Source organism: Scophthalmus maximus, chromosome 4 (assembly GCF_022379125.1).
Source record: "Scophthalmus maximus strain ysfricsl-2021 chromosome 4, ASM2237912v1, whole genome shotgun sequence".
In the NCBI taxonomy this organism is placed as follows: domain Eukaryota; kingdom Metazoa; phylum Chordata; class Actinopteri; order Pleuronectiformes; family Scophthalmidae; genus Scophthalmus; species Scophthalmus maximus.
In genome coordinates this window covers 11,877,029-11,903,263 of record NC_061518.1, presented here as the reverse complement: position 1 = coordinate 11,903,263, position 26,235 = coordinate 11,877,029, and the positions used below count along the sequence as shown (strand labels likewise).

The window sequence follows — 26,235 nt, the reverse complement described above, 5'->3', positions numbered from 1 at the left end:
GCAGAGATTGAAATCCTTTCAATTTCAGTTTTATTGGGATAGCGCCAAATCACAACATACATTATTTAAAGGCACTTGACCGAGTAAGGTTCGAGACCTTACCATATTATAGAGAAGCCCAAGAGTTCCCACCGTGAGCCAACACTTGGTGACAGTGGAGAGAGGGAAAACCCTGCCCTTTGCAATAAGTTGAATATTGTTGAGTTTGAACCCATTAGTTGGCTAAAAGATAAGACATTTAAAGACATCTCACTCAGCTCGAGGAAATTGTGATGGTCCTATTTCACTCTTCTGACGTTTTATAGAGTAAACAATTTAGAACATAATTGGCCAAGCAGACAACTTTAACTTCCCAACATTTGCTCCACCATTTACAACATTAAAATCTCCTTACATATTAATGTACCAATAATAATTCTTCTGCATTGCGAGGTACATTTTTTCTGGCCTACAATGCATACTTTAAGTAATAATTTCAATGCAGGGCTATTTTATATTGCAGGACTGTATTTGTAACTTTTACTTGGGGGATCATATTTCCTACATAAACATAATGTACATGGCCAAGTACAATGAACTCTAGGCAAAACAGACAAATCTATTTAGCTGAAATGGTCCTGTAAAAAGCCTCTGATATTTACACTTTTCTGTTATTCAAATGGAGATGAACAAGTAACTTTTGATAAATCAAAGAGGAATTAGGCCTTGAATGGCAAAAATCAAATATTGACAGCTGGCGCAAAACAAATTAAAATGCTGCGTTTCCACTCTTGACAATATCTACTGTGCACGTTCTACCTGGCCCGTTTAAGATATGTAGAAATCGGCTTGAATGTATTTTTAGGAGATTAGTTAATGAAGTAATTGAAACAACCTTTTGACACAGGTTCGGGTTCCTCTTCAAGACAAGACCACAAGACCAAAGCATTTCATCCTGGAGCGGATCCTTTCCCAGTTTCCTTAATCGAGGCTGGATTACAAGATGCTTTATGCTACAGCATTTATTAAGTCCCATGCTTGTTAAGTAACCATGTTTCTGGACAAGTCACTGGGCTGTTTGACCCCGACAAAAAAAGATGGTAGGAGAAAATAATCGAAGGGCCTCAGTGTTTGTGACTTTTGTTTGAGAGTTGCTGTAGGGGGCAGTATTTCTAAACAGGTCTATGTGAACAGACAAGTACAGACTGGTGATTCTGTAATCACAGGAGAGCACTGCTCTCTGGTGGACACAAGTTCCTGTGTAAGGAAACACACATGGTCATGAATTCCCTTAAGCTTTTTTTTTTTCTTTTTTTTTTAATATGCTGTTGTATATATAGATGGTTCATCCATACACCAACCAAAAGCTTGAGACCTTCACGATAAGTCCAATTGTACATGCTTCAATGATGTATCCAATTGTACTTTCAGTGCTCACAAACACGTCCTGTAGCCATACTGAACACCAATAGCATCCTCTTTTCCTTGAATCATTGTTTCCGAGTTGCCTACCGATTCACTCTGTAACCAGATGCGTGACAACCAGCCATTACAGAAGTTGCTTTCTGAGTAACAAAGTTACAGCTGTTTTCATTTTTAAATAGTCTTCAATTTAAAAAAATTTGCAGTCTGATACAGAAGGCTAGGAGACCTGAACAATATGAAAGTGCTAGTCATTAATTTACAGAGATCAGGCATCACATAGTGCTATGAAGTATCCAATATGCTACATATGAATACAGCTGTTGACACCTTACAAATGCCTCTGGTTGTTTTTCAAGGCTACCTGAAAAATCAATAACCTTGGCTTGTATGTACATAAACATGATTGTTTATGCAGAAAATAACGTAGATATCACCACTACCAGAGGTATAATCTTATTACGACCATTTGGCCACAACAGTGATAATGAAGTATTTAGTCCCATTATCAATTTCTAACTGTTAATCCCCCAATTTTGTTTAAGTGGGAAAAAAAACAAAAGAGTTGCCGTCATGGTATCCCTTCCACACTGGGCTCCAGAAGACAACGTTGTTCAGAGCTTCTTCTCCTGCATCGTGCTCAAGTTCTTGGTTTGTTTTCCCCAGCCATTGGTTGCATTTTGGTTGCTTTCCCAGATCTTCTGGTGCTTATTTCCCCATTTAACAGATTGAAGAATGACTGAGAAGAACCAGTTCTGGAACCACTACTTAAGGGAACAACACAAGCTTTTTTTTTCACTTCACTACAATCAGTCACAGAGTAATAAAAAGTAGAACAGATGACTCAATTCATTCCTGGAGCAGTGCCTCCAAAGTTGAAAGTAGATGGCACCACTGGCGCCGTGAACTTGTAACCGCCATGTTTCTCGATCATCTTGGATTCTGTAATTAGAAGACAAGCAACAGTACTTAAGAATCAGACATGGTAGAGAGGATAAATTTGTTGTACCAAGGCTTACTGTTTACAAGCAGCGGCCTAATAAACTTGTGCTAGACCGGCTCCTTTAAGTGAGCCATTTTAACAGCTTGTCATGAGGTCCAAGACTGATTTCAGGTTGTCATTTGAAGTTAAAGGCTTTTTTTCTTCCCGTCATAATTGTCCAGAGAACACGGCAGTATAAAAGTATAGAATTTAATGTATTTCTGAGACCAGACAAGGTTTGTGAATGTTCTTACTGAAATGGAAACGTGGACGAGTGATTGAAAATCTGTATGAAAACCTTTTAACCCCTTTAGCTGCTCTGTCGCTCTCAGCTCAGGTGTTTAATCATGGCTATAAGTCATACAAGCAGGGTGCTTCAATGTATACTGCCATTTAACTGATGAACTTTGATTACAACACAATATCATTAATTGTTTTTTAACAATGTAGGCCAATAAAAGGCACAAAAACACTAGATTTCGAAGCACTAGCCCGCAACAGAGTGTTTAGTAAGTGAAGGCTCCAGTTTATTCCAGGTAAATACAAAGATGAAAAAACCTTAGACGTAACAATTCACTACTGTCAGTAACAAAATCAAACGAGAAATAGTAGCATGTTAAAATTTGCTTTATTTTCAGACAGGAATCCCGCATCAGGTTTTTATTGGAAAATTGAGGAAGCGTCTCAGCTGGTGCTCACCATGTGCGGCCCGTCTCTGGTCTGCGAGTGTGCCAATGTCCTGAAGATGTTTGCCCTGGTCCTCGTCAAGGGCTTGTGTTAGTGCCTGGTACCATGCTGGGTCACGGGTCTGGATGTCTGCATCGCAAGAAAGTGAGATTAGTGATTGATTGATTGGAAAGAGACCGATAAATACAAGCTTTCCCTAAACAGATCGCCGTCATCTTACTCTGTAGTATGGCTTTGAAGATTTGATACTCGTCCACTAAGTTGTCTTCGTCATCTACAGCTGTAGTGTAGCCTTCAAGTGCTGTCTCCTCAGCATCGTCCTCCTCCCAGTCTTCATCGTCTCCGTCTTCTCCTGCCTGCTTCGCCAGCATCTCCAGGTACTCCTGACCCTCCTCATCGATGTCATCTTCGTCACTGCCGAGCTCCGCAACTTCATTTCAAGAGTCAGAGAGCAATGTTAACATCTTCACAGATATTGCTGATGCGACAAGGAATACATACACGCGTCTTACCATTCTCATCCTCTTCTTCCCCATCTTCATCATCGTCATCGTCGTCATTCTCATGCTCTGCTCGACAGGCGTACGCCCTCTTGAGGCCACTGAACAGTAAGATGGCTGCTGGCAAAAGCTGGCCGGCCACCTGGTTGATAGCCTGAGGTCTGTGCTCGAGATCAATGAGGGCACAAAGTCCGAGAATGCACATTTTCCTGTCATGGAGGCTGTGAGGGGCAAAAGTGGAACAGCATGTTTAGTAGGATTTCTGATAATACTGATGCTTTAATTGCCAGTTTAGATGACAATAGTTAAGAGCAGATTGCTTATTGAATTCAGTGAGGCCTAAGCTATTCGTCCTGAGATTAAGAAAGGTTAACAGTCAACACCAGGTACACTGTGGCCTCACCCAAGGAAGCAGTCGACATCTTTGAGCCACTGGGTTATGAAGTGGTTAGTGATTGGCTCAGTGTTGTTGGGAAAGCGGAGATTCTCCAAAGTGTTGAGGAGAAGAGGGGGGCTGTAGTAGAGTGCCGCGATGGCCACCTGCAGGCACATGGTCCTCAGCTCGCTGGTCTTCACCTCCCTCGTCAAACGCTCCAATGCAGCCGCCACAAACAAGGGAACAACCTGCAACAACAGCAGGTTCAGATATTTTTTACATTATGATTACACACAAAGTACATTCATTTTAACTCCCAGTAAATTAGGTGTCACAGTACATCCAGCAGACACACTTTTATGGCGTAAATTAACACTGACCTGATCAATACCACGGCCTTTGCACTGCAGAATGATCACCTCTAATAGCTTCGCAGCATGGCACTCTGGATCCTCACCTGGATCACCTGTCAGGACCTGTGTGAAGGGACAGCCCATGGTAAACCTCACCATACACATTGTTCACTAAAAAATAATCTAGTATTTACACAGTGTCATATCTGGTATTATACCACAGCTGCTCTCAGACATGAAGTGAGTTTGCAGTTCACATATGAAGAACGCAGAAAGAGGGTTAGGGTTAGTGTCAAAGTCAGACGCCTTCACAACAGCAAGAAACTTTCCCGAACATTGAAGGCGAGACATGGGGCCTTGGTAGAGCGCACACTTGCGTGTCAAATACCCATAACTCCTACAGTCTGCAAAATCGCTGGCAGCAACATTTGCATTCTCTCATGCGGCCACTATGGAAAAGTTCTGGAAAATGTCCAGACTTCAGTGAATGTCTGAAAGCAGCTTATGCATTAACAACAACAACTGCTCCACTTTACCTTCTTGCACATGCTATAGATGATCTCCAGGTATTTTGTGTCAGATAGGAGGGTGTCTGTGTCCACTGTGACATAGTTGTGAAGGAGTGGCATCATATCTGAAAAAGATATGCATGTATTATACACTCAGATGACCTCACATGTTTAGCATTCTCTGCAAGTATTTATTTATTTTTGCCAAGAACATACCTGTGAAGTAGTCAAATCCATCCTGCTGGAAGACTTCGTACACCAGTGGAAGGAGCTGCCACATCTGTGGCGACACCTGCTGGCAGGTCAGGCTGTGAGCCAAGGACAGGATCTCCTCATAAAACTCTGAGGAAAGGAAAAAAAAAACAGAAGTGAGCAGCCTGGTAACCATTTTATCATCAGTAGGTCACGTCTGACGCAGGCAGACAGAGTTAAAGTGTGACATGCAGGTGGAATATGGAAACACAGGAGAAGGCAGTCCTGCTTACCCAGAACGTGTTGCTGCAGCACAGTGCCAATCACCTGCAGACAGATGCCCTCAAGTTGCTGGGTGATCTAAACGAGCACAGAGAATAAACGGCAGTGAGGATTTTAATCAATATAATACATTTGAGAAAATAGTCATAATAAGTTGCATATAGTTGCATTTTAACCACAGCTTTTTAAGACTAAGAATATTAGGGTGCATCTTTCAGTAAAAGGCATATTGTGTTCAGAATACGTGTAACAGAAATATCTCCTGTTCTGTGGCTGATTTGTGTTTATTCTTTTTTAGACAGGCATAATTTCCGAACTTTCATTATTGATCAACTGTCCTCATTACGGTTAAGGTATGGAACAACCTATAAAGTAAGTGAACGACTAGTTTGAGTTAAATCAACCATAACTGTTTTTTTCATGCACCTGGTTCAACAGTCCTCTGATGTCACCTGCCTTCTATTGTATATTCAAAAAGTGATGTGAACCATTCGCTGAAACCTAAAGTGTGGAAATGTTATGTAATGAAATGTCCTCGGTGTGAAGCAAGGCCTGGTCAAATCTAATTCTTGGTTTCAAGCAGCAGCAGTCCAACGTTTCAGCAGACATGGCGGCATCGACGTGCTCCAGCACTATTTCTAGCATTTGCCTCATCCTCATGTTGAGTCATTGAACATGGAGAGAACAAAGTGTGCAGGAGTTAGTGGGTGGCTCAAGTGTGTTGGCAAGAACCCTACAACAGACCAGAGCTGCTTCTGCAGAGGAAGTGGCTCCGAGATGAGTGATCAGCAAGGAGTGTGTGTGTGTGTGTGTGTGTGTGTGTGTGTGTGTGTGTGTGTGTTTGTGATGCTAACCTCTTTGTGGTCCTCCACCACACTTAGCAATGTATCAATGGTGTTGAGGATGCCCATCGCAGTCACAGCCTTGTCGTCTCCTCCCTCCTCATCAGGCCCCGTCTGAATGACCTGGTTAAACGTCATTGCCTGTCAAAGAGTGAACAGAGAATATTATGATTGTGTCTGTGGAAAATACCATTATCACTGCATTTCATCATGAGGCAGGACATTTGACTAATTGCCCATTTTAGGATTCGCCTAACTTCATCACATTTAGCAAAACAGTTATAATCCTAGTGCCTTAACATGAATATATAAAAGTCATTTTTGTCAGGCACATCACATGTTTTGGGGATTACTGAGCAAGTGACTAATTTCGGCTGGCCGTACTCAATCTTAATGTAGTCCGTCTTACAAATAGTACAAATCATATTCAAACTTTATCTTGGGATTGCTGGTCTCATTCCATGTTTTTTTGGCTTATCAGTGATGGAGATGGTATCATGTCAAATGATGACTATGTGGAGCCTCTAAACTCAGGAAACACTATTAGGACCACCACACTGTTAAAAGTTAGACTCAGAACAGCCCCATGTTTTCGTGGCATTGATTCCATAAAAAAATTAATGTTTCTTTGCAAAATGTATACGATGAAATCATGTCAAGATGGACCACAACCTCAGATTTGTCAGCTGCACATCGAAGCAGGCAGTCTCCCATTACACCACATCCTAAGGATGTTGTATTGGATTCGGATCTGGTGACCGGTGGAGGCCACTTAAGTTCACTGAACTCCGTATCGTATTCATGAAACCTTTAGCTTTGTGAAATTGTGCATCATCATGCTGAAAATAGCCATTTGAGAATGGTAACGTGTGGCCATGAAGGGAAGCACGTGGTCAGAAGTAATACTCAGCCTGTGGCAGTCAAACCATGATTGTTTGGTATTAGAATTACCAACCAAATGGGTGTCAAGAAACATTCCCCACACCATTACACCAACAGCAGCCTGGACTGTTGACTCAAGTTTGGGTCCATGGATTGATCCTACGGAAATCAAGATTCGTTTTTCCCATATTTAACTGTTCAGAGTTGGTGAAGCCGAGCAAACTGCAGCCTCAGATTTCTGTTATTGGCTGACTTGGAACCTGATCTGGTTTTCTGCTGTTGTATCCCAACCGCCTCAAGGTTTATTGGTTTCATTCTGAGATGCATTTCTGCTCACCACAGTTGTATGAATTAAAATGCCAGGAGATCAGCGGTTTCGGAAAAACCAGTCAGAGTCACTGAGATCATATTTTTCCCCAGCCAGCGTACTGGTGCATACACTCACCAAGGAAGTGCTTGTAAGTTGAAAGTTCTCGCTGAGTGTATAATGATTGTACTTACCAGGTGTTGTGTCATCTCCACTGCAATAGGAGTGACCTCCTCACTGTATTCACAGATCATCTTCTGTATGACGTTGGTGAGATCATCGTTCTCCGTCTCCCTGACGATGTGCAGGAGGGCCTGCATCACTGGCCGGATGAATGGAGTGATGTATTCTTTGGCTAAAGAATACAATACATGGGCTTAAGTTAGACACTGCAGAAACAACTACTGGATTACACTTGATGAAAAAGGAAAATGATTGTAGGTGGTGTAGTTAGCTATGAGCTGTATGACTGTACTTGCTCACCTTTCTCCTGGTTGCTGATAAGAACCTGCAGCGCGATAGCAGCCTCCACCTTGACTGGCATCTCGTTGTCATTGATAAGGCAGAGGCGGGTCAACTCCAGAGCCGTCTGCAGGTTCTGGTCACTTTTGAACTTCACCTCGCAGAAGTAATGAAGCACCCAGCACGCCTGTGAAAACAGACAAGTTGGGAAAAACATGGCAGGACAAATTAAAGAACATACGCTAAAGATAAGTGCTTAATTCAAAGCCACTTTATTCAGGAGATGTTCACTTACTCTGGCTCTCATGTAGCCGAGTTCACTGCGGAACAGGGGGAAGACATGATTCTGCAGCATGAACTCCATCTGGTCCTTATATATCTTTTTCTGGGTACAGGAAGAAATTGAACATGTTTCACAAGGCAGTCAAACATCCCCAACAAAACCAATCCTGTATGGTTAGAAATGCAAGTTTATCTGAAAACACATCTATGGCTTGTTTGATAATGTCTTTAGAAGCTATTCAACGTAAAGTTGGGTGAATCTGTTAATTACACCTATTGGCACTTTTCGGTTGATAACTATTAAACAGGAAAATCAAATTTAAAAAAGCCCAAACCTACATCCACTTCTGCACAATAATTCTAGGCCCAGTTATAGACCATTATTTACGACTGAAAGATCATGATGGTTGTCAACAAGAAAAGAGCAGGGTGCGATGAAATTCCTGTTTGCTGTAACATGTTTCAAATGTTCCAACATCTGCTTTGCTCAGAAAGAATGTGTAGAAAGAAATTGTGAAAGACGTATTGCAAACATGTCAGTTAAGAGCCAGTTACCTTCAGCAGGATTTCAGCCAAGGAGCCTATCATGTGGAGGGCACCATCCTTTTTCCTGGGGTCAGAGCTGGGATCAGTGAGAATCTGGTAGCAGAAGCCCATTGTCTTTTGCAGCACCTAAACAGAGAGAGAGAAAAAAAAGTGGATTATTCTTTAGGCATCGTTAAATATGAATTGTGGGAACAGAAAAAAAAGGATCTGTTTCTCCAAACAAAAAATAAAGTTTCACAAATGTATTTTAGTTATTTCACCTCTTTCCTCTTGTTGCAGGCAGTGAAGAGGAGTGTCTGGGCTGCTGTCGTTGGAGAGATGAAGTCCTCAAATACATCTAAAAGGAATTAAATTAATTGTTAGTCATCGCTGATGCACAGGATTCCTTTTGGATTACAGACACATCTTTCTCTGCTTACCAAACTTCATGCGGATGTACTCGTACGGATCCTCCTGCCACAATTCCTCGTCACTATCTGTGTAACACATGAGGGGGAAAACCACATCCTGAATGATGCCCTGAAAAACAAGATAAAAAGTCACAATCAGTAATTGGAAGTAACATGGTGGGTGTCAAGCATTAACTTGGATATTGAGCTACCACTGCATCTTATTAGATCCGAGAATAAGTTTTAAACTCCATGCAGGTTAATCATTTGTCTGTGTTGTGGTGATGTTAACTGACTTTCTTATAGTTTTGCCAATTCCTATTGGATAAACAAGCGTCAATTGTCACTTTAGATGTATTAAGGTAAAACACGGTCAATCACTCTAAATAGTTAATGCACGACTCACATCTAACTCATTTACAGAGTTGTGTCTTACCTGGATGTGTGGTTTGAGGTTTTTCCACGTAAGAGCGTGTGCTATGCCCTGGTTGATATAGTTGAGTGTCTGTTGGAGTACTCTGGGAGCCACGTATTGCTTTTCCTTGTACTGGTATAAGACTTTCAGCAGCACCTAGGAGAAAGTCGTACAAAGCAAAGCCTTCATTTTGTGATCTGCATTCAAAACACACAGTGCATGTCTGACTGGAGAGCTGCTGCAGATGTCTTCTGAAACGCTCACCTGTTGTGCAGGTACTGCATATTCCTTGAGGAAAAGTTCAGCAAACTCTGCGTACTCTTTGGTTGTGTTGCCTGGGCTTCCATACCTGCATGCATGATTCAATAAAGTCAATATTGTTGTTTAAACATATTTGTGGGATTTATCACACAAGGGAAGAATGGTTCTTTTTTACCTCTCAAACAGGCGGGCCAAGATGTGAAGGGCCCACTTCTTACACTTCCACCATGGCAGCTCAGGCCGCTCATCTTCATCGATCTGCATCGTCTCCTGTACAGACCAAGGACAAGTCGGCACAGTCAGCTTGAGGACTTAATCGTGTGCATCTCAGAAATATAACATTCTGTAAGAAGCGATTGTAATATTAGTGTGGTAGGGATTCATTTTATCTCCTTACCGGAGGCACGTCTCTGTCAACTACTGTCTTTAGGATCTCCATCCATTCTGTCAGGTTCTGTCTGTTGATGAGTTCCAGGGGAAGGTTGTACTGGTGAAGACAAACAGAAAAGTCAATATTTAAAAAACCCAAATCATACCGTAATTAGACCAGATATTTTAATATCAAAAAGGGGGCATAATGAATTTAAGAATACAATGCAGAACTACCCAGGTTTATTATCAACACTAGTTGCACATCATTTTAAGAGCAGGCGTTAGATGCTGCAGCATTACCTGGAAGAGGGCATAGAGGATTTTGAAGATCTGCTTCTGTATGAGGACAGAGTCACTGGAGTGGTCAGGGAGCAGCTGGATAAAACGTTCTTTCAGCATAGGCATGAAGATGTGCATGGCAGCCACCAGAGGTTGGCGCTCTTCTGGTTTCTTATATCTGTTTCACACATTAGCCACACAAGAACAATATTAACAAACTGATACGGGTTGTAATGCAATATAAAATTAATACTGAGAAGTGACATACTCATAGTTTTTGACAAGCTGGTAAAGGCAGAGCAAAATGCCCAACCATCCTGCACTGTTGTCTGACTGCAGGTAGAAGCCAATCTTGTCCACGATGGTCGTCCACTTGCCGGGGTAATCATGCTTGATCATGTGGTGGATACATGTGGTCAACTGGACCCTGACAAGTTCAAAAGGGAAGTTTTAGATTGTCTTATTTAGTCAGTGTCAACTACTGAAGGGAAGAGAAAACTATAGAACGGGAGGAAACATGGATGGACAACGAAATCTCCTGATCTCCTCTCGCCCAACATGGTGTGCGGTTACCTGATGCGCTCCGGGGATTGGAGGATGGCCTCCACTATGCTGTCTCGAATGAACAGCCTGTCCTCATCAGGGATGTTATTGACAGGTGTCTCTGTGCCTGAACCGTCTCCATCACTCCAGTGCTGGGTTATCATGTTCTTAAGATAAATCACACCTAGAGAGAGAGAAAAAAAAGAGTCAGCTCTCAACAGAGCAAACTTAAAAAAGATTCCACACGCATTGTAAGAACGCTGATCAATATCCCTAAAATGCATAAATATAAATTTGCCTTTGACCCCATATCCTTTATGATGTGCACTTTAAATTGGTGGTAAGATATAAGAAAAATTATGAATTTCAGTTTGAGATAGTTGACTTATTATTGTGGCCCAGATATCTAAAACATTTGTAAATAATGTATTAATGTATTTATCATTTGCCTCAAGTATGAAATCAAAAATACCCCTGCACTTTGCTCCACATTAGAATCATAAAGCTTTACATTAAGCTCCTAAAACTCAGCTGGTGTAAAACATTATGCTACAATCAAATTTTCAGCATCAAATTGCCTGCATTTAAATCATTATGACTGCGTACAACACAGTAATGTGAATTTATAACCCCCTAAATCCTTAAATGCAGCAATAAATTTTTCCATCTGTAGTTCAGTAGTTTTGAATGTGGCACCAGGGTGTTAGCTGGGATCACATGTACAATGTGGGGACCCACAGGGGGAGGCATCTGAGGGAGCGGAGGAGTGAGGGCCCGGACGCAAACGTCAGACTGCTGACACAAACGTCCACACCGCTGGCGAAGCGATTGTAATCCAGCCCATCATTGCTGACAGAGCATTAACCACCACCCATCAGACTATGACCACCAAACTACACTATTGTCCCTGCACTGTAAATCCACTGTTAGATACACAGAATCTCTCCTACGAATAAAATTCATGGACAGAGGGATAATTACTTCTTGAAAATGTCTAGATGAATGATATGCAAGCTTAGATCCTGTCAGACAACCAAACGTCATAATGAGCCTGAGAGGAGGCAGAGGCACCTGGTGAACCTGGTGAACCTGGTGAACCTGGTGTGTTAATCTGGTTGGTTTATTTTCCATGCACTTCGCTTTAGCATTTTATGGAAAGTTATCATGGCAAATTTGCATGAAAGACGGCTATGTTGTGTTTACGTGAATACAATTGAGGTGAACAGACTTTTTTTTTGTGCTGCTCATCCAAATCAATTCACCACCTTTCTATCGGACTGGCAAAAAAAATGTCAGGAGTTGAGTTTTGAAAACTCAGCACATACTGAATTGCAGCCAATACCAATTTAAGTACAAGTCAATCTCCCATTCAATCGTGCTGTCAAGAGACAGTAATTTATAGGACAACTACTATAGATGCATTTGATCAATCTGTTAACTAAAGTGATGTAATAACTCTCAAATAGGCTTGCAGCCTCTATGGCTTATATAATCAGTGATGCTTTAAATCATTATTTATTCAAGCATATTGCCAGGATGTCTTATCCGTATCATTGTCTAAAATTGTTGGAGGTTTTATTCTATTTCGTTATTTTTTTCCTGATTTTATTTGCCTTTGTTTCGAAAACTATGATTCAACCATATAGAGGACTTTGTAATATTGTTTTGAAAAGTACAATTTATAAAACAATTTTATAAATTGGCAAATCAAAATAAAAAAATGACTTTTATATCATAAATGACAATGATCCTAGGAGAAGCAGAGTGAATGTTTCCATAAGAAACAGGATTGTTTTTTATATTGGGCTGCATACCATGCAGGAGCTTAATGAACTCAGTCTAACAGATTGACTAAGTGCCAACACAGTCAATGTTAACACTGTAATCAGCTTCACTTGTGATATTATTCTGACAGCTTATGTACAGGAGCTTCTCCCCCTCTATTCTGCTCTGAACATTGTCAGATATTTTTCCTACAGCTGGAAAAGTAATGTATTGCACCAAAGCACAGCTCTATAACAGCTTAATGTAGTAGAATAGTTATGAGTACTGGAGAGGTGGACGCAATGATTCAGATGCTATCTGTGCACATTTCTTCAACTTTGGTCAAGATTTTTTGCTCTGACCATCAGTTTTCCCCTCCAATAACACCTTCCTCACAGAGATGCATTTGACTAAAGCAAAACAAGCTATATTTAACCAACTCCACTTGTCCCCTGCACTTCAGCGTGGCACTTTAGACTGATAAAAAGTGTGAATCATGTATCATCACTAAATTATCCTTTTTGAAACCATTACATAAGTGACCTGTTTGCTTGGGGTCATGGGGCATATCTAGTCTATGTCTCATCCAATGTGGTTTTCCAAATTGGAGTCAGATGCAAAATAAAATGTTAAGTCACACAGTACCATGGTGCTTCTGTAAACTTATGTGGACCCAGTTGGTAAATGTGGAAAAAAGCAGGAATTGTATGTCATAGCATTGTAAAAAATTACACTACCTATGAAGCCACAAATAGCAACACAATTTAATTTCATATGCAATTTTTATTTTGCAGGTTATTTTGCATGTTTGAGAGGGTTGATCTAAAAACTTAGAATCAAACATTGCTGGGCCTGTTTTCATCCTCCAGCTCAGATTTGAAATACCTCCCTCACCCAAATCTGATTAGACAATTTAGATCATTTTAAAGATGCGCAGCACCCACTCCTTATGATATCAGCGTATAGTAGGGACTGAATCTATATGGTCGAGTGATTCAAAAGAGAACATTGAGCATTAAAAACATGATGACTATGTTTCATCTCACATCACCTATAATAAACTGTAGAAACTATTTTCAAAAGTCAAGAGCTTAGACTCACCTGCTTGCCTGACAGGCAAATCCAGCTGATCAGACATGGTGACACGCAGCAGAGTGGACACAAAGTTTACCTGGGTGTGACCCTGTGAATCACAAATAAAAACAGCTAAATTTAATCGGTTATAAAACAACCTTATGATTTTCATACCATTTTGCATGACCTACTTACGGTCATTATTGTTGTACCTTAATGAATGAAGATGAATGCGGTTTTAAGGATTTTTGGTCAAGCATAATGGAACTTACAAAGTTGTATTTTTGACATGGCAAGTTGAATAAACATATTGTCTGACATTCAGTCATATAAACAATGTTGCTGGGCAGAAAAGACAACGCCTTTTCAACTTTTTAAAATATAGAAAAATGTTGGGTTTAACTGCATTTTTACATCATGGTCATCATAACTCAAAGACTGAGTTATCAGATTTATATAGAACTGAATACCACATTTATAGTTGTTCAAGGGATCTATATTTATAAAAACAGGTGCTCTGGTTTACTGACTGTGATCAACAAGAGTGCAAGAATTTTTGGCCAAAACTGTCGAAACTCAAATATAAGCAAATTGTCTGCCCTATAATATGATAAAGTGGTAAACATGACTAAGTAGGTCAAATTCTGGGTGGGTTGGTTTTTACCTGAAAGGAAGCTGCATAATGGTTGTCACTGTGAACTTGTTAAGGTTGAAAGTGACGCGACACCAACTGATATTTGTAGATTCGTCTGCCTGTGATCTCTAGTAAATATGCTGCAGATTACAAATATACTGGTGTGTAGAGTTCAAAAGGAATATCCACACTGCAGCTCCAATACAACACGTTTTAAGTTCATATAATGTATTTACGCTTTTCGTTCAGCAATATCCAATACATATTTGGCCATTTTCCATGTAGTCCGAGTTCATGACTAAGCAAAGGACGAATGCACTCCTAAAGATTTCTTACTTCTTGCACCTCAAAAACGCCAATACACAACATGAATGACTCCAGTCAGCTGTGTGTGAGCTCTCCCCAAGCTATGCCATTTCAAGTGAGCCATCACTATACTCTATATTTTAAATCTGGGACTCCACTTGAGTGGCTTTGCATGATTCACAGTTTGAAATGAGGCCTTATTTAATCACAAACTGCCCGCTAGGCAGACCTTCAGGCGAGGGTTCTGACTGAAGCAGGGAATATTAACCCAGGCCTCCTTAAAAATCAAATTTCTTCTAATTGGCTGAACATCTGGAGCCTGCCAAGGAGAAGCACACCAAACACTTGTGACCTCCACCTCATCCTCGGACCACAGTGGAGGTTCTGAAAGAAAACGCCCAAGGCAACTACTTCTACAACCCATTGGTCCATCTTCGACAAAATCAAAAAGAGACTTCAGCGTCACTGGCTTGTGACTTTACTTGGACTTGAGCCTCATTGGTTGAACGTAATTGATACCTCACTACCAAACCCATAGATTTAAAGGTATGTTATTCAAAGTGTGCCATGAATTATCTGATTTCCTCAATCAACCGTGTTGTTTCATGTAGGACCATGTCCATACGAACGGAGAAAGACTCTGTGGAGGAGAATGATGGTTCCCCCACAGGGCCATGATCCTAACATCGTGGAGTCACTCTTGGATACACGAGACAGAAGATGCAACTTGTCCAACCACTTTCATACCAAGTAGCCTGGAAACTGTGGATGAGTGACGTTTTAAAAGAAAAAGGGTGTTCACACATCAAATATTGATTCGGTTTCACTGTTAACTGCATTGTATAGGCAGTAAATTAACCAATGTAGACTATTCATTGCATTAGTTTTGATAGAAAGTGATTTCATACAGGTCATTTATTTTCTTTCTGCCGCTGATCTGGCAATAAATTCCATGTGATCAACCTGTCACGGGGCAAACAACTGTCGGATGAGGAGAGAGCACACCGCTTGTGAACAACACAACATTGCTAACAAGGCTCGCATGGAAGTCGACTAGCGTGAAACTCCATTTTATGATCTTATTCACCGAGTAGCTCGGGTCGCCGATCAAATCGACCAGGCGAGGCGAAGGCTAAAATAAAAAGAGACAAGCTCGCCAATGTACATATCGAATGAGGTGTTGGGGTTTTTTTTTTTTTTTTTTTTTAAAGCCATCACTTCTGGGCTTGTCACAGTGACACGTGAGCAGCAGCTATGTGGCTACGGCCGCACGTCCAACAAGTAGCTCCGTTAGCTGGCTGCTGTTAGCCACAAGGCTGGACATCCGTACCCGCTGTGAGACACGCCGACGGGCACATGCCCTGAATATACACCCTGCCTGGGTTGTTGGCCAGGACACAGCGGCCACCTCCCGGTGTCGCGTCCGCTCTCGCGCGGACCACAAATGTAGCGAGACGCGTGTGCGACGAGCTAACAATCGCCTCAACATGACGCCAAGCATTAGCATGGTTAGCATTAGCGGCACAGCTGGCTCAGGAGAGCGTTGACGTCGTTAGCTGGCGTCGACATCATTTCACAATGCCGCCGACCTCGTACTGTTGTCTCCGCGGGAGTGTTGAGGGTGAGGGTGTAACACGCGGCGGCCGAACCGAGTGGCGTCATTTAGCTCCGGGTCTGTCACGGTGATGGCAGCGGAGCCCAGTCTGCGCGATCGCACCATCTTGATGTTATGAACGGCCCAGGCCCGAGCCGCGACCGCGCCACAAACTGCTATCACCACCAACGGGTCGCCTCAACTTTTACCTCGTTCAGCCGTCTCTCCGCGGCCTCCCGCAGATTGGGGTCCATCGTCCCCCGAAGGGCCTCGACCAAAGACTCTGGATCCATCGCGGAAACTCTGTTTGCGGCTCGGATTTTAATATTTCAGAGGACTCTCAATTCCCAGTCACTGCGCACATGGACGCACTGCTCTCCGGTTACCCGGCGCGAAAGGAAGCTGTGTGTGAAGTACCCGGATAGATCAAAGCCAGATTTGTGCAACACGAACATCCGGTTGCAACCAGTGCATCTTGGTAGTTGTAGTTTTTTGGGGGGGGTTATTTGTTTTTTGGGGTCAATATGACGTAGATACGGAGTCCGGGAAGTCACATCATGGTTGAAATATTTGGCTCCCTATGAAGCAGCGTGAGAAGGTCATTAATATTACAAATTGCTTGGCTGGATTTTCCTGAGGTGGGGGCAGATGGGAATCAAATGCTGAGGATGAATAAAGCTATGATAAGAGAGATCTGTGACTATGGGTGCTTGGCATATGACCAAATCTACGTTGGCTAAGATGGATATTATCCAGGCTACATGTCAAGCTCAGCACAGATGCTGTTTGGCAGGATGGAGTGCTGCATCATCGGTGAGAGACTGAATCATCTGTGACAACAAGAGCAGGATGTAGTGAAAGGAAAGAAAATCATAGCACATCCAACCATAAGTTAAACCTGGCAATATAGATAAAGGGGTAATCTGGTATTTGTAAACCCGGGCTCTACGTTTACAATTGTGTGTAAATAAATGGTACTTAACAAATGTTTGGAATCGGCCAGTAGATCGCCTCATTCGGCAGCCGCGGCACAGCAACAGTGGCTATAATGCAATCCTATGGGGCAACTGCAATAGTCTATGAAATTTCCACTCCTTTTTTACCCCAGCTATTAATAGGCCCAAATTGTTATTCTGGGTCTTTGCTAAGAGTCTTGCAACATTACACATCTCGCTCAACGAGAAGTCACACCCATGTTTTTAAACATAGGGCCCCTGTTGAAAAATTCCAGAATTTCCCTTTAATTTGCTTCAGAACGTAGAGATCAAGGACAACATTAAATATGACTATCAACTGGGTCGATGCTAGTGGAGAACCACAGAGATGGGAAATGTGAATACTGTGGAGTCCTGGAGTCTGTGCAACTTGTCGTGATGCAATTTCTGATTCCATACAGGCGTAAGAAGGACTTGCTTTCATGGCATTAGGAAAACTACTTTCTTCCCTAGAAAATTGCAAGGTGTTTCCAGAAAAAAGAGAGGGAGACAGGAAAGTAGCTTTTATACTTGCTCAAACCAATTGACCATTCTCTCCACCTTACACTGGACAGACAGCAGAGCTCCTTCTCCAATAGACTGATTCAGCTTCGCTGTTACCATGTTCCTCTGCACACTATTGGTAACTGATTGTACTACTGTACTATTTCCACTATTAATTATTCATGTAAATTCTTTATAGTTATTATTCGTATTCTCTATATTTTTGCAATTCGTATATTTCTTCCGCTTGTTTGTGTATATATTGTATATATTTTGTTTCCTGTGTGAAACATGCTGCTGTTACACCGGAATTTCCCATCTTGGGATAGATAAAGTATCTACCTATCTGCCTACCTATCGATCTCGCCATGAGTTGCAATGACGTTACATCACCAGTGGGAGGCAGCATTCCTCTAAACCGCGCCCACTGCGGCGGAGGAAGAAGGTGAAGAAGAAGACGGACGGGGTCGCTGTGACGCAGGGCGCCTCTGGATTCTCACGTGCTCTGAGGATGCGAGGTCATTCTGTGTGACGTGTCAGTGTGAGCGGACTGTCACCACCGCACCGACCGGTGTCACTCCACCCGCCGGCTGCCGCCGCTACACACCTCGGTGCCCCCAGTCCGGCCGACCTCGACGCAAACCGCCGGAAAATGGCCAAAAAGCGACGGGAGAGACGAGAGGCCGACGGCTCGTCCTCGTCCCAGGACGAGGCGAGGGCGACCGGTAGCGACTCCCGGGCACTGAGGGGTATGTGGTTTCAGGAGCTGGTGGCTAACTGTTAGCTCGCTAACGGTCCACCTGGCCGGGGAGCGAAGCAGGGGGGAAACAAAGCAAAGGCTTTCGGTTTGATACATTGACAAACGGTATCTCTGCTTCGAGGCGGGTGTGTGTGGGGGAGCTGGGGGGAGCTGAACTAGCTTACGGCGGCTAAGGTGGCTAGCTCGACAACATCGAAGCAGATACCGGAAAGAAATCAAAAAACCGCAGTCGTGTTTTAGTATCTAAAGGTGCGAACAACATTTGAAGTGTTTGAATATAGCTGGATGTTTTTCAAAGAGCAGAGTAATGTTCAGATTCTCCACAGAGTATTAGAGTTCATGTATTAACATAATACAGCTCATGGAATAACATATAAAAAAGTATTTCACTGTATTTTATATGCCGTTGCATAGGTGTGTGTTGTATGTGTGTAAATCCATATTCTTATATAAGTAACTTGTAAGTAAGTACACCGGATAGATGGAGTGGAGTAGAAGTTATTTATATTTATATTAGTTATTTAAACAACTTAGATTCACTTACAGTATGTGAATTCCAAATTATTTTCATAATTTGTTGTCTACACTCAGTTGCCAGTTTATGAGGTACATATGTTATAAATGATGTCGTCTAATTCTACAGTCTTGTATTGAATCCTAAGTTCATAAAGGTAATTCTGTTCATGATTTGTAGAAGACGGGTATATAATGACGTGCCAATTTTGTGTATGTCGTTAAAGAAATACAGAGAAATATTTTTCAGTGTCATTTGGCGAATATTTATGCTGGAAGTTGGTTAGCACAGTCAACCACCAAAACAGGGACATTATGACCTACAAAAAACATAAAACCTGTGACTCCTGAAATGAGATATTACAGCTGCCCCATCTCATAAAGCATAATTGAGCACAGCAGACTGTCTCAGCAACAGCAAGAGACTGTCTCATCGGGGAGGCTCAGTTCCCTGTAGAGAACAAGTGATGCAAAACTCGTAAGCAAATTACACAAGGCTCCCTGGTAGCTAGTTTGTTTGTTTCTCTCAAACTCTTGTTCGCTCTTATTCTCCGTTACCCACAGAGGTTCAACATAGTGCAGGTGGCTCAGCGCGCATGTCGCTCCTGATCCTGGTATCTATCTTCACCTGCGCTGCCTCAGTCATGTACCTGGTCTACAGGAACTTCCCGGAGCTTCCTGAGTAAGTTGATTTTAATTTACCCAACGTCTTTAAAAGTTGACAATGCCTGTCTTGAAGAAAAAATGATGTTAAAATTTTTTTTTTGCCAAGGATAGAAAACCAAATGAGTGGTAATGATATGATCATATACAAGTTTAAAATATTTTTTGTGAAAACATAATAAATAGTCAGATTTCTTGTATTAGGGCCTGTTTTAATCCGCACGGCTGGTAATGTTTATTGACATGTTAAAGCAATCGTAAGTGATTTGACATGTAAAAATGAGAAAAAAAAGAAAGCAAATTATGTTGGTTCAAACACACAAACAAATAAATTACATAAGATTATAATTACAGGAGTGTGTCAATGAAAATAATTGTATAATAGGATAATAAAAGTTTTTTTAAATTGCACTGACTTCAGAGATTTGTGCCCGACCATTAGTTTTCAGCCTTGGTCTTAGTTGAGGTCCTCCACTTTGAGGACTGGAGTAAAAGTAAATCATTGAAATAAATCCTGAAGTTAACAGGTCACCAAACAAAGAGTGGCAGTGTTAAAGAATGACAGTTTTCCCAAACTGTTTGGTTTAACTCGATAACCGAATTGCTTGTCATTGCCTCTTTTGCTCTGTCCTTGTTTCTTGTCTTTCTCTCTACAAATGCCATAAATGGTTGTATTGTGATGAAAACAAACAGAAAATGTTTGTGTGAAATGTACATGACTGAAGATTACAGTGTCTTTTCTTTTTCTTTTTCTTTTGCAGTGATGAAATGGAGAAAATCAAGATCCCTAAAGACATGGATGATGCCAAAGCTTTGGGAACCGTGTTGTCCAAATACAAAGACACCTACTACACTCAAGTGCTGGTGGCCTACTTTGCAACATATGTTTTGTATCCTTAAAGCAAAAATATGCAGCTTTTGGAGAAATATATCCTCCTCCGCACACCAGTGTTTAAAGTGTTTGCAGTGATAATTTTTAGCCTTGGGTTGTTGATCCTGGGATGACGCCATAGAAAGAGCGACCACAGCTCCTGTTGTTTACTTGAAGTATTATTTCACCAGACATTCTTTAGAAAGTTATCTCCACGTCGTGGCTTACAAAACCTGTCCAGCAGCATTTCAACATCTGAAAGGGCTCAACATCAGATAGACTCCTCCAGTCACTCTGCACGCGGAGTCAAGCAAAAGAAACGTTAGTTCCAAGTCTTGTCTTATCTTATAACCTGCTCAAATTCTAGACAAAAGATGAACAATTTTCTGTTTAGTTGACCTTTTGCATTTGGAATAACAATAGGAGGACACATCTGGTTTAGAAGCAACTGCTGAAGATGACGGGAAAATACAGTTTTCCTCCTTTTCTTTTTGTATATTTTTCTTTTGTACACTCAGATTCAGCAGGCTGGAGCAATCCGAGGAATATGTTTGGTTCATTTGATTTTGCTGTTTTGTTTTTTTTAAGTCGTTTACCTTGACACTTTTGTCAGCCTCCAGACATTTGCAATACCTGGATCTATCTTCCTCAGCATCCTGTCTGGATATCTTTACCCTTTCCCCCTGGCTCTTTTCTTAGTTTGCTTGGTGAGTAAGGACAGTATGAAATGTGCTATTTAAAACAAATGTTGTGTTGTGTAACTAATAATCTGTGTGCTGAAATATTTTCCACATCCTCTTTTGCAAAAATGAATCCTGTAGGCCTCTTTTACATGCATTTCTCAGAGAAGTGATAACTGAAAGTTAAAATCTGCTTGGTCCAGACACGAGTTTAAGAATCTGAAACAAATTGGTAATGGCTTTTCTGTCTTATCTGTGATGATTAACAAGATTTTTCATTTTTGTGAGGATGTATGTACTTTGTTTAAATATTGTTGCTAAAACCACTGACAAACACTAACACGTTTTTTGCTTCGACAATCTCAACCAGCTTGATTGAGATTGAGATAATGGTTGGATGTGTTCTTTTGGTGGCAATAGGGTTTTTTTCTTTTTTAGTTTACTAATGAATTTTTCCAATTTCCAGTATAACAATAATCTTCAAAGTTATCTTTTTGTGTTTTTTTTTATTATTTTTTTTACATTGTGGTTGTCTCTTACTCATTGAATGCTTCCGTTGATCACCATGTGTTTTATCTGTTGGCAGTGCTCTGGCCTTGGTGCTTCCTTTTGCTACATGCTTTCATATCTGGTGGGCAGACCTGTGGTCTATAGATATCTCACAGAGAGAGCACAGAAATGGTCACAGCAGGTAAGAGCTTTTTACAGAACAGCAGTTTTCTCTTTTCATTATCGATTTTTTCAGTGTTTGGTCATGTACAATCCCCAGTTTATAACGAACAGCAATACAATCTATTTTAATCCAGCACAGTACTGCTGCTGTAAAACCTTCCTTTGTGAAGTTTATATTTTTCAGTTGCTGTTGACACGGTGTCAGCGATGTTTATTCAGCTTTCAGGTGATTTTTTTGTTTCGCTGAAGCTATTTTTACCTAAAATAAGTGCCATTATTAAAAGAACTACAATGACAAAGGTTTGGCTTTAACCAACGATTATTGTACTTATCAAATCTTGTCATTATTGTCTTGATTAGCTTAACACTACACGTTTTGGTGGTGCTGTATTGTAAACATATACAACTGTAATGAAACCACCACCGATTTCTTCCTCAACAGTGGAACCAACACTCTGACACAGCGTCAATAAAAAACTGATCATTATAAACGTCACAGATAGGATTTATTGGGTTGCAATATTTTGTGACTTTTTGTGCTTGTGACTTTCTGCCTGCAGGTTGACAAACATAGAGACCATTTAATCAATTACATCATCTTCCTGAGGATTACCCCCTTTCTTCCCAACTGGTTCATCAACATCACTTCGCCTGTCATCAATGTGCCTTTGGGAGTTTTCTTCATCGGTACCTTTCTCGGTGAGACTGCCTCTCCCTTCTGTCGAGTTCTCATTTTACTATTATTTGTTGCCATGTACTCACCTGTATTCAACCCTGGTTGATTCACAGGAGTGGCACCGCCATCCTTTGTAGCGATCAACGCGGGTACGACACTGTACAAACTGACCACAGCTGGCGAGGCCGTGTCCTGGAACTCACTGGCGGTGCTCGGTGTCCTCGCCGTGCTCTCCATCTTGCCTGTCTGCTTCCAGAAGAAGCTGCAGCAGAAACTAGAGTAGAGCACTGCAAACACCTCAGAACCTCATCTCCTGGCTGATCCCAACACCCACTTCCCTCGGGCTCAGGAACATCCAGCTGTCATCCAAGTCGCTGCCTGGGGCTGGTTGGAGAATCTCCACCCACTGGCACAAGCACTCAGTGACTTCAGAACGCATGCAGTGGTGGGTCGTTCTTGGTGTAGAGTAAAGTTTAAACTTGCCGCTCCTTGCACAAGTTTTTTTTGGGGGGGGGTTCTGTGAATTATATTGTTGACTGTGGCACATTTTGTTATTCAGAGCAATTTCATTTTTTGTTTATAATCAAATTACTGCTTATTATCATATGATTCTTGTCAGACAATTAAAGGTGCTACTTGTAGGATGTTGTAAACACATTATTCTGATACTTGGATTGAAATAATGTAGGTACCAGTTGTTTCATACATCTTACTTTTTATGGGGCCTACTGTTTTACTTTTCTTGCTAGAAACTGCTAAAAGCAATGTCATCAGTAACTTTTTCCCTCTGGCAATAGCGTACAAATTACTTCATCCTAGTTGTAGCACCTTTTTAAAAAATCCACCTCCCTCTTTTAATATTTGTTTTGACATGTTTGGGTCAAATTTAAACCTAATGAAGTGAACCACCACAGCAGTAACTGTCACGCTTCTATTGAAAGTGGGTTTTCTGAAGTAAATTTTTAAAAAACCTGGTGCTAGTCTTGGCACATCTATGCAGCGTAAGGGGAGGATGAAACTGCGGTGAAGAAAATGTTGGTGAGTTCCCATGATCGTTCTTGAGGTGCCTGGATCCACTGCCACAACGCTGTTTTTAGTTTTACCCACTTCTTCATATTTTCAACCTTTTGTACTGTGACTTGTGAAGAAAAGACTAAGATTATGTAAAATTTCTACAAGAATGCCGAACACAAATAGATTTTTTTTTTTTTTATTTAAACAGTGACTACTTAGTACGTCAACGCAACAGATGTTTGTGTAGTAAGATGCACAAAATTGACAAAGTAACTCTAATTTTGGCCTCTGATGATATGCGATAGTGATAAAAATGTACACAATTGTAGGTGTGTGTGTTCAGATCGTGTGTATTTGTCTCCACTCCATGATATTGTTTGCTATGCCAGAATGGAACTGCAGATGTCCAAGTGTCCTCAATAAGATGGAAGTATCCCAGCCTTACCTTGTTTTTAATACTGCTTCCATCCTCCACCAGGAGAAAGGTATTCTGATGTCTGATTCATGATCGTTCTTTACATCAACATGGCTAATTTTGTCCTGTGCAATGAAAGATTACTGAAATGTTTTTTTTTTCCTTTGTTGCCTGTGTAAACATTGTAACTTATTGCTGTTGCTTAAAATACTTTCAGGACAGTCACCAGAGATGTTAATGCAGTGATTGTACATGGAAGTAAATCTTTTATTAAATCTCTTAAAATTGCATATATTTATAGAGGTAGTTGGTTTGGCGCATTTTGAAATTTCCTGTTTTTACATCTTGTTTTTAATGTCTTAATACTCAACAGACTTTCTGTGTCCTACTGTAACATTATTAACATCTCCACAAAATAAGCATCATGTTTTTGTTGAACTTCAGTTCTATGTCTTAACAAGAACTGCCTTCATGTAGCAGGAATTAATGCTGCATCAAATACTCTTGTGTTCTTATGGTTCTTACTGGTTTAATAAGGAACTACTTTTGTTCACCAGAAGTTCATTGTTATCGTGGAAATTGCACCTTTGTGGTTAAGTCAATAACTAAATACTACAAACAGGCCCTTAATGTTTTTCCTTTCCTTTTAATTTAATGAAAGCTAGATGATCTTCATGTTACTCCATATTATTAAATTTGCCAACAAAAGAAAGATGGTAGCTTTCAATTCAATATTTTCCCTTTTTGCTAAAATATTTAAACTTAAACCTTTCCTGGACATAATGCTTTGATATTTTATTGGTGTTTTTTGTCCTCTTACCCTATCGAAGATGCTGTGAGGCAACTCTTGTGTAAACCTCTGTTAACATTTCAAAAAGCAGTATTATTTTGTACTGAGCAGTGATGTCTTGCAGTATGAAGTGTTTACGGATTGCACATTTATGTCTTATCTAATCTAATTTATGTTGTTTTTATATTTATTGAATCATTAAAAATTATTTTGTAGAAAATATGATTGCTCTCCTGAGATTTATCTGTAAAGAGCATGTGTTTAATCATGCTGCAGCAGTGAACTATCTAAATACTAACTACAACATTCAATAAAATACGAATTAATTTACAGTTGAAACGACGCACAAAAAAAAGGCTTAGCTGAACGGAATGTTTAGTGTATTATTTTTACTATACATAATACAAAATAGTAGCATTGGGAGTTGTGAATATATCTCACCATCATCTGAAAGATTTTTAATAAATCAAAACAAATAAACAAATAATATGTTTATAAACGAATAAAATAATACCAGTCTCATCTCGTCCTTCCAGTCAGGACTTACCTGACTTACGTCAGGTAGAGGCTTAACCAATTAATAAACATGTGTGGGCAAAAATAAAGACATGGAAGTTAAGTTACATACTTTCCCAACATGCACATTAAATGTACCTTATGTGTAGAGAACATGGAGACATTAAAATAATCTAGAATAAGACTATAAAAACGGGGGTGCATTCCGACCTCTTGTGGCGGAAATTAGTATTAAACAAATAAGTTTCACACAGAAGTGAGGGATGGGCGCCACCCGGTGGTAAGGAGGTGGTAACACACCATAATAGCCGTGGTCCTAAGGACAACATGACATTCAACAATCGACTCTTCTCACATTAGTATGTCCTAGAGTGTGGATGCTTATAAAAATAGGTTAATCGGGGAAATTTGTAGATATTTAAGATATAAATAGATAGTAAATAATTGAACGTTGAAGGAAATGACTATATCATGATGTTGTGAGTAGGAAAACAGTAGGAACTATCAGTGTGTAGATTTTCATCATGTTGAACTTGTTTTTTCTCCCCTGACATACAAGGGCAATATCTTCATTAGATACATGCTGTGGAAATGGTCAATAATAATGAAATATAAATCTTTTATTTCACCAGGGAGGTCCCATTGAGTTACAATAGAGGATCTCCCCTGCCAGGGAGTCCTGGTCAAGATGATATAAAAAAAACTTTAATATAAAAGTACAAAGGACAGGTAACAAAAAAACAAAGCAATCTAGAAACGAAAATCAATATAAAAAAAAGAATAATGGACAATAAAAAGCAAATGTTAAAAGAATGTGATTGTAAAGATTTTACTTTTTTTTATACACGACTGTTGATAAGATATATACTTGTACACTACTCTTAAAAAACAAAGGATGGAATATTGAGGCTTCTCTAGAAAAGAATAACCAACGTTCTGTCTTAAGCTTACTA

General features: G+C 40.6%; 2 protein-coding genes across 3 annotated transcripts; one reads left to right on the top strand and one right to left on the bottom strand.

The window, feature by feature from the left end:
- Nucleotides 1-13: 13 nt before the first annotated feature.
- Nucleotides 14-16,646, bottom strand: ipo7 (importin 7). Its single transcript, XM_035629508.2, has 25 exons — nt 16,444-16,646; nt 13,728-13,809; nt 10,893-11,046; nt 10,588-10,746; nt 10,341-10,497; nt 10,066-10,155; nt 9,844-9,938; nt 9,672-9,756; nt 9,429-9,563; nt 9,023-9,122; nt 8,864-8,940; nt 8,613-8,729; nt 8,071-8,160; nt 7,797-7,962; nt 7,508-7,668; nt 6,137-6,265; nt 5,294-5,360; nt 5,025-5,150; nt 4,836-4,933; nt 4,327-4,422; nt 3,974-4,194; nt 3,583-3,791; nt 3,291-3,500; nt 3,083-3,199; nt 14-2,343 (listed from the first exon to the last, which is right to left on the bottom strand). The coding sequence occupies exons 1-25, from the start codon at nt 16,525-16,527 to the stop codon at nt 2,246-2,248; spliced, it is 3,123 nt and encodes a 1,040-aa protein (XP_035485401.1). The 5' UTR covers nt 16,528-16,646; the 3' UTR covers nt 14-2,245.
- Nucleotides 16,647-18,182: 1,536 nt separating this feature from the next.
- tmem41b (transmembrane protein 41B) lies at nt 18,183-24,988 on the top strand. 2 transcript variants are annotated; one of them, XM_035629510.2, is made up of 7 exons: nt 18,183-18,461; nt 19,550-19,667; nt 20,410-20,538; nt 21,133-21,226; nt 21,786-21,890; nt 22,432-22,570; nt 22,661-24,988. In XM_035629510.2, the coding sequence occupies exons 1-7, from the start codon at nt 18,365-18,367 to the stop codon at nt 22,828-22,830; spliced, it is 852 nt and encodes a 283-aa protein (XP_035485403.1). In that variant the 5' UTR covers nt 18,183-18,364; the 3' UTR covers nt 22,831-24,988. The 2 variants fall into 2 exon arrangements, with proteins under 2 accessions (XP_035485403.1, XP_035485405.1); XM_035629512.2 differs by lacking the exon at nt 18,183-18,461 and adding an exon at nt 18,581-18,721.
- The last annotated feature ends 1,247 nt before the right edge of the window (nt 24,989-26,235 follow it).

Coding starts and splice junctions, on each gene's coding strand:
- ipo7 (XM_035629508.2), bottom strand. CDS start 16,527: ATGGATCCAGAGTCTTTGGTCGAGGCCCTTCGGGGGACGATGGACCCC. Junction 5,151..5,293: donor GCTGCAGCAACACGTTCTGG/GTAAGCAGGACT, acceptor TCCTTTCCTCAG/AGTTTTATGAGGAGATCCTG. Junction 3,501..3,582: donor GGAAGAAGAGGATGAGAATG/GTAAGACGCGTG, acceptor CTTGAAATGAAG/TTGCGGAGCTCGGCAGTGAC.
- tmem41b (XM_035629510.2), top strand. CDS start 18,365: ATGGCCAAAAAGCGACGGGAGAGACGAGAGGCCGACGGCTCGTCCTCG. Junction 18,462..19,549: donor CGACTCCCGGGCACTGAGGG/GTATGTGGTTTC, acceptor CGTTACCCACAG/AGGTTCAACATAGTGCAGGT. Junction 20,539..21,132: donor TACTTTGCAACATATGTTTT/GTATCCTTAAAG, acceptor CACTTTTGTCAG/CCTCCAGACATTTGCAATAC.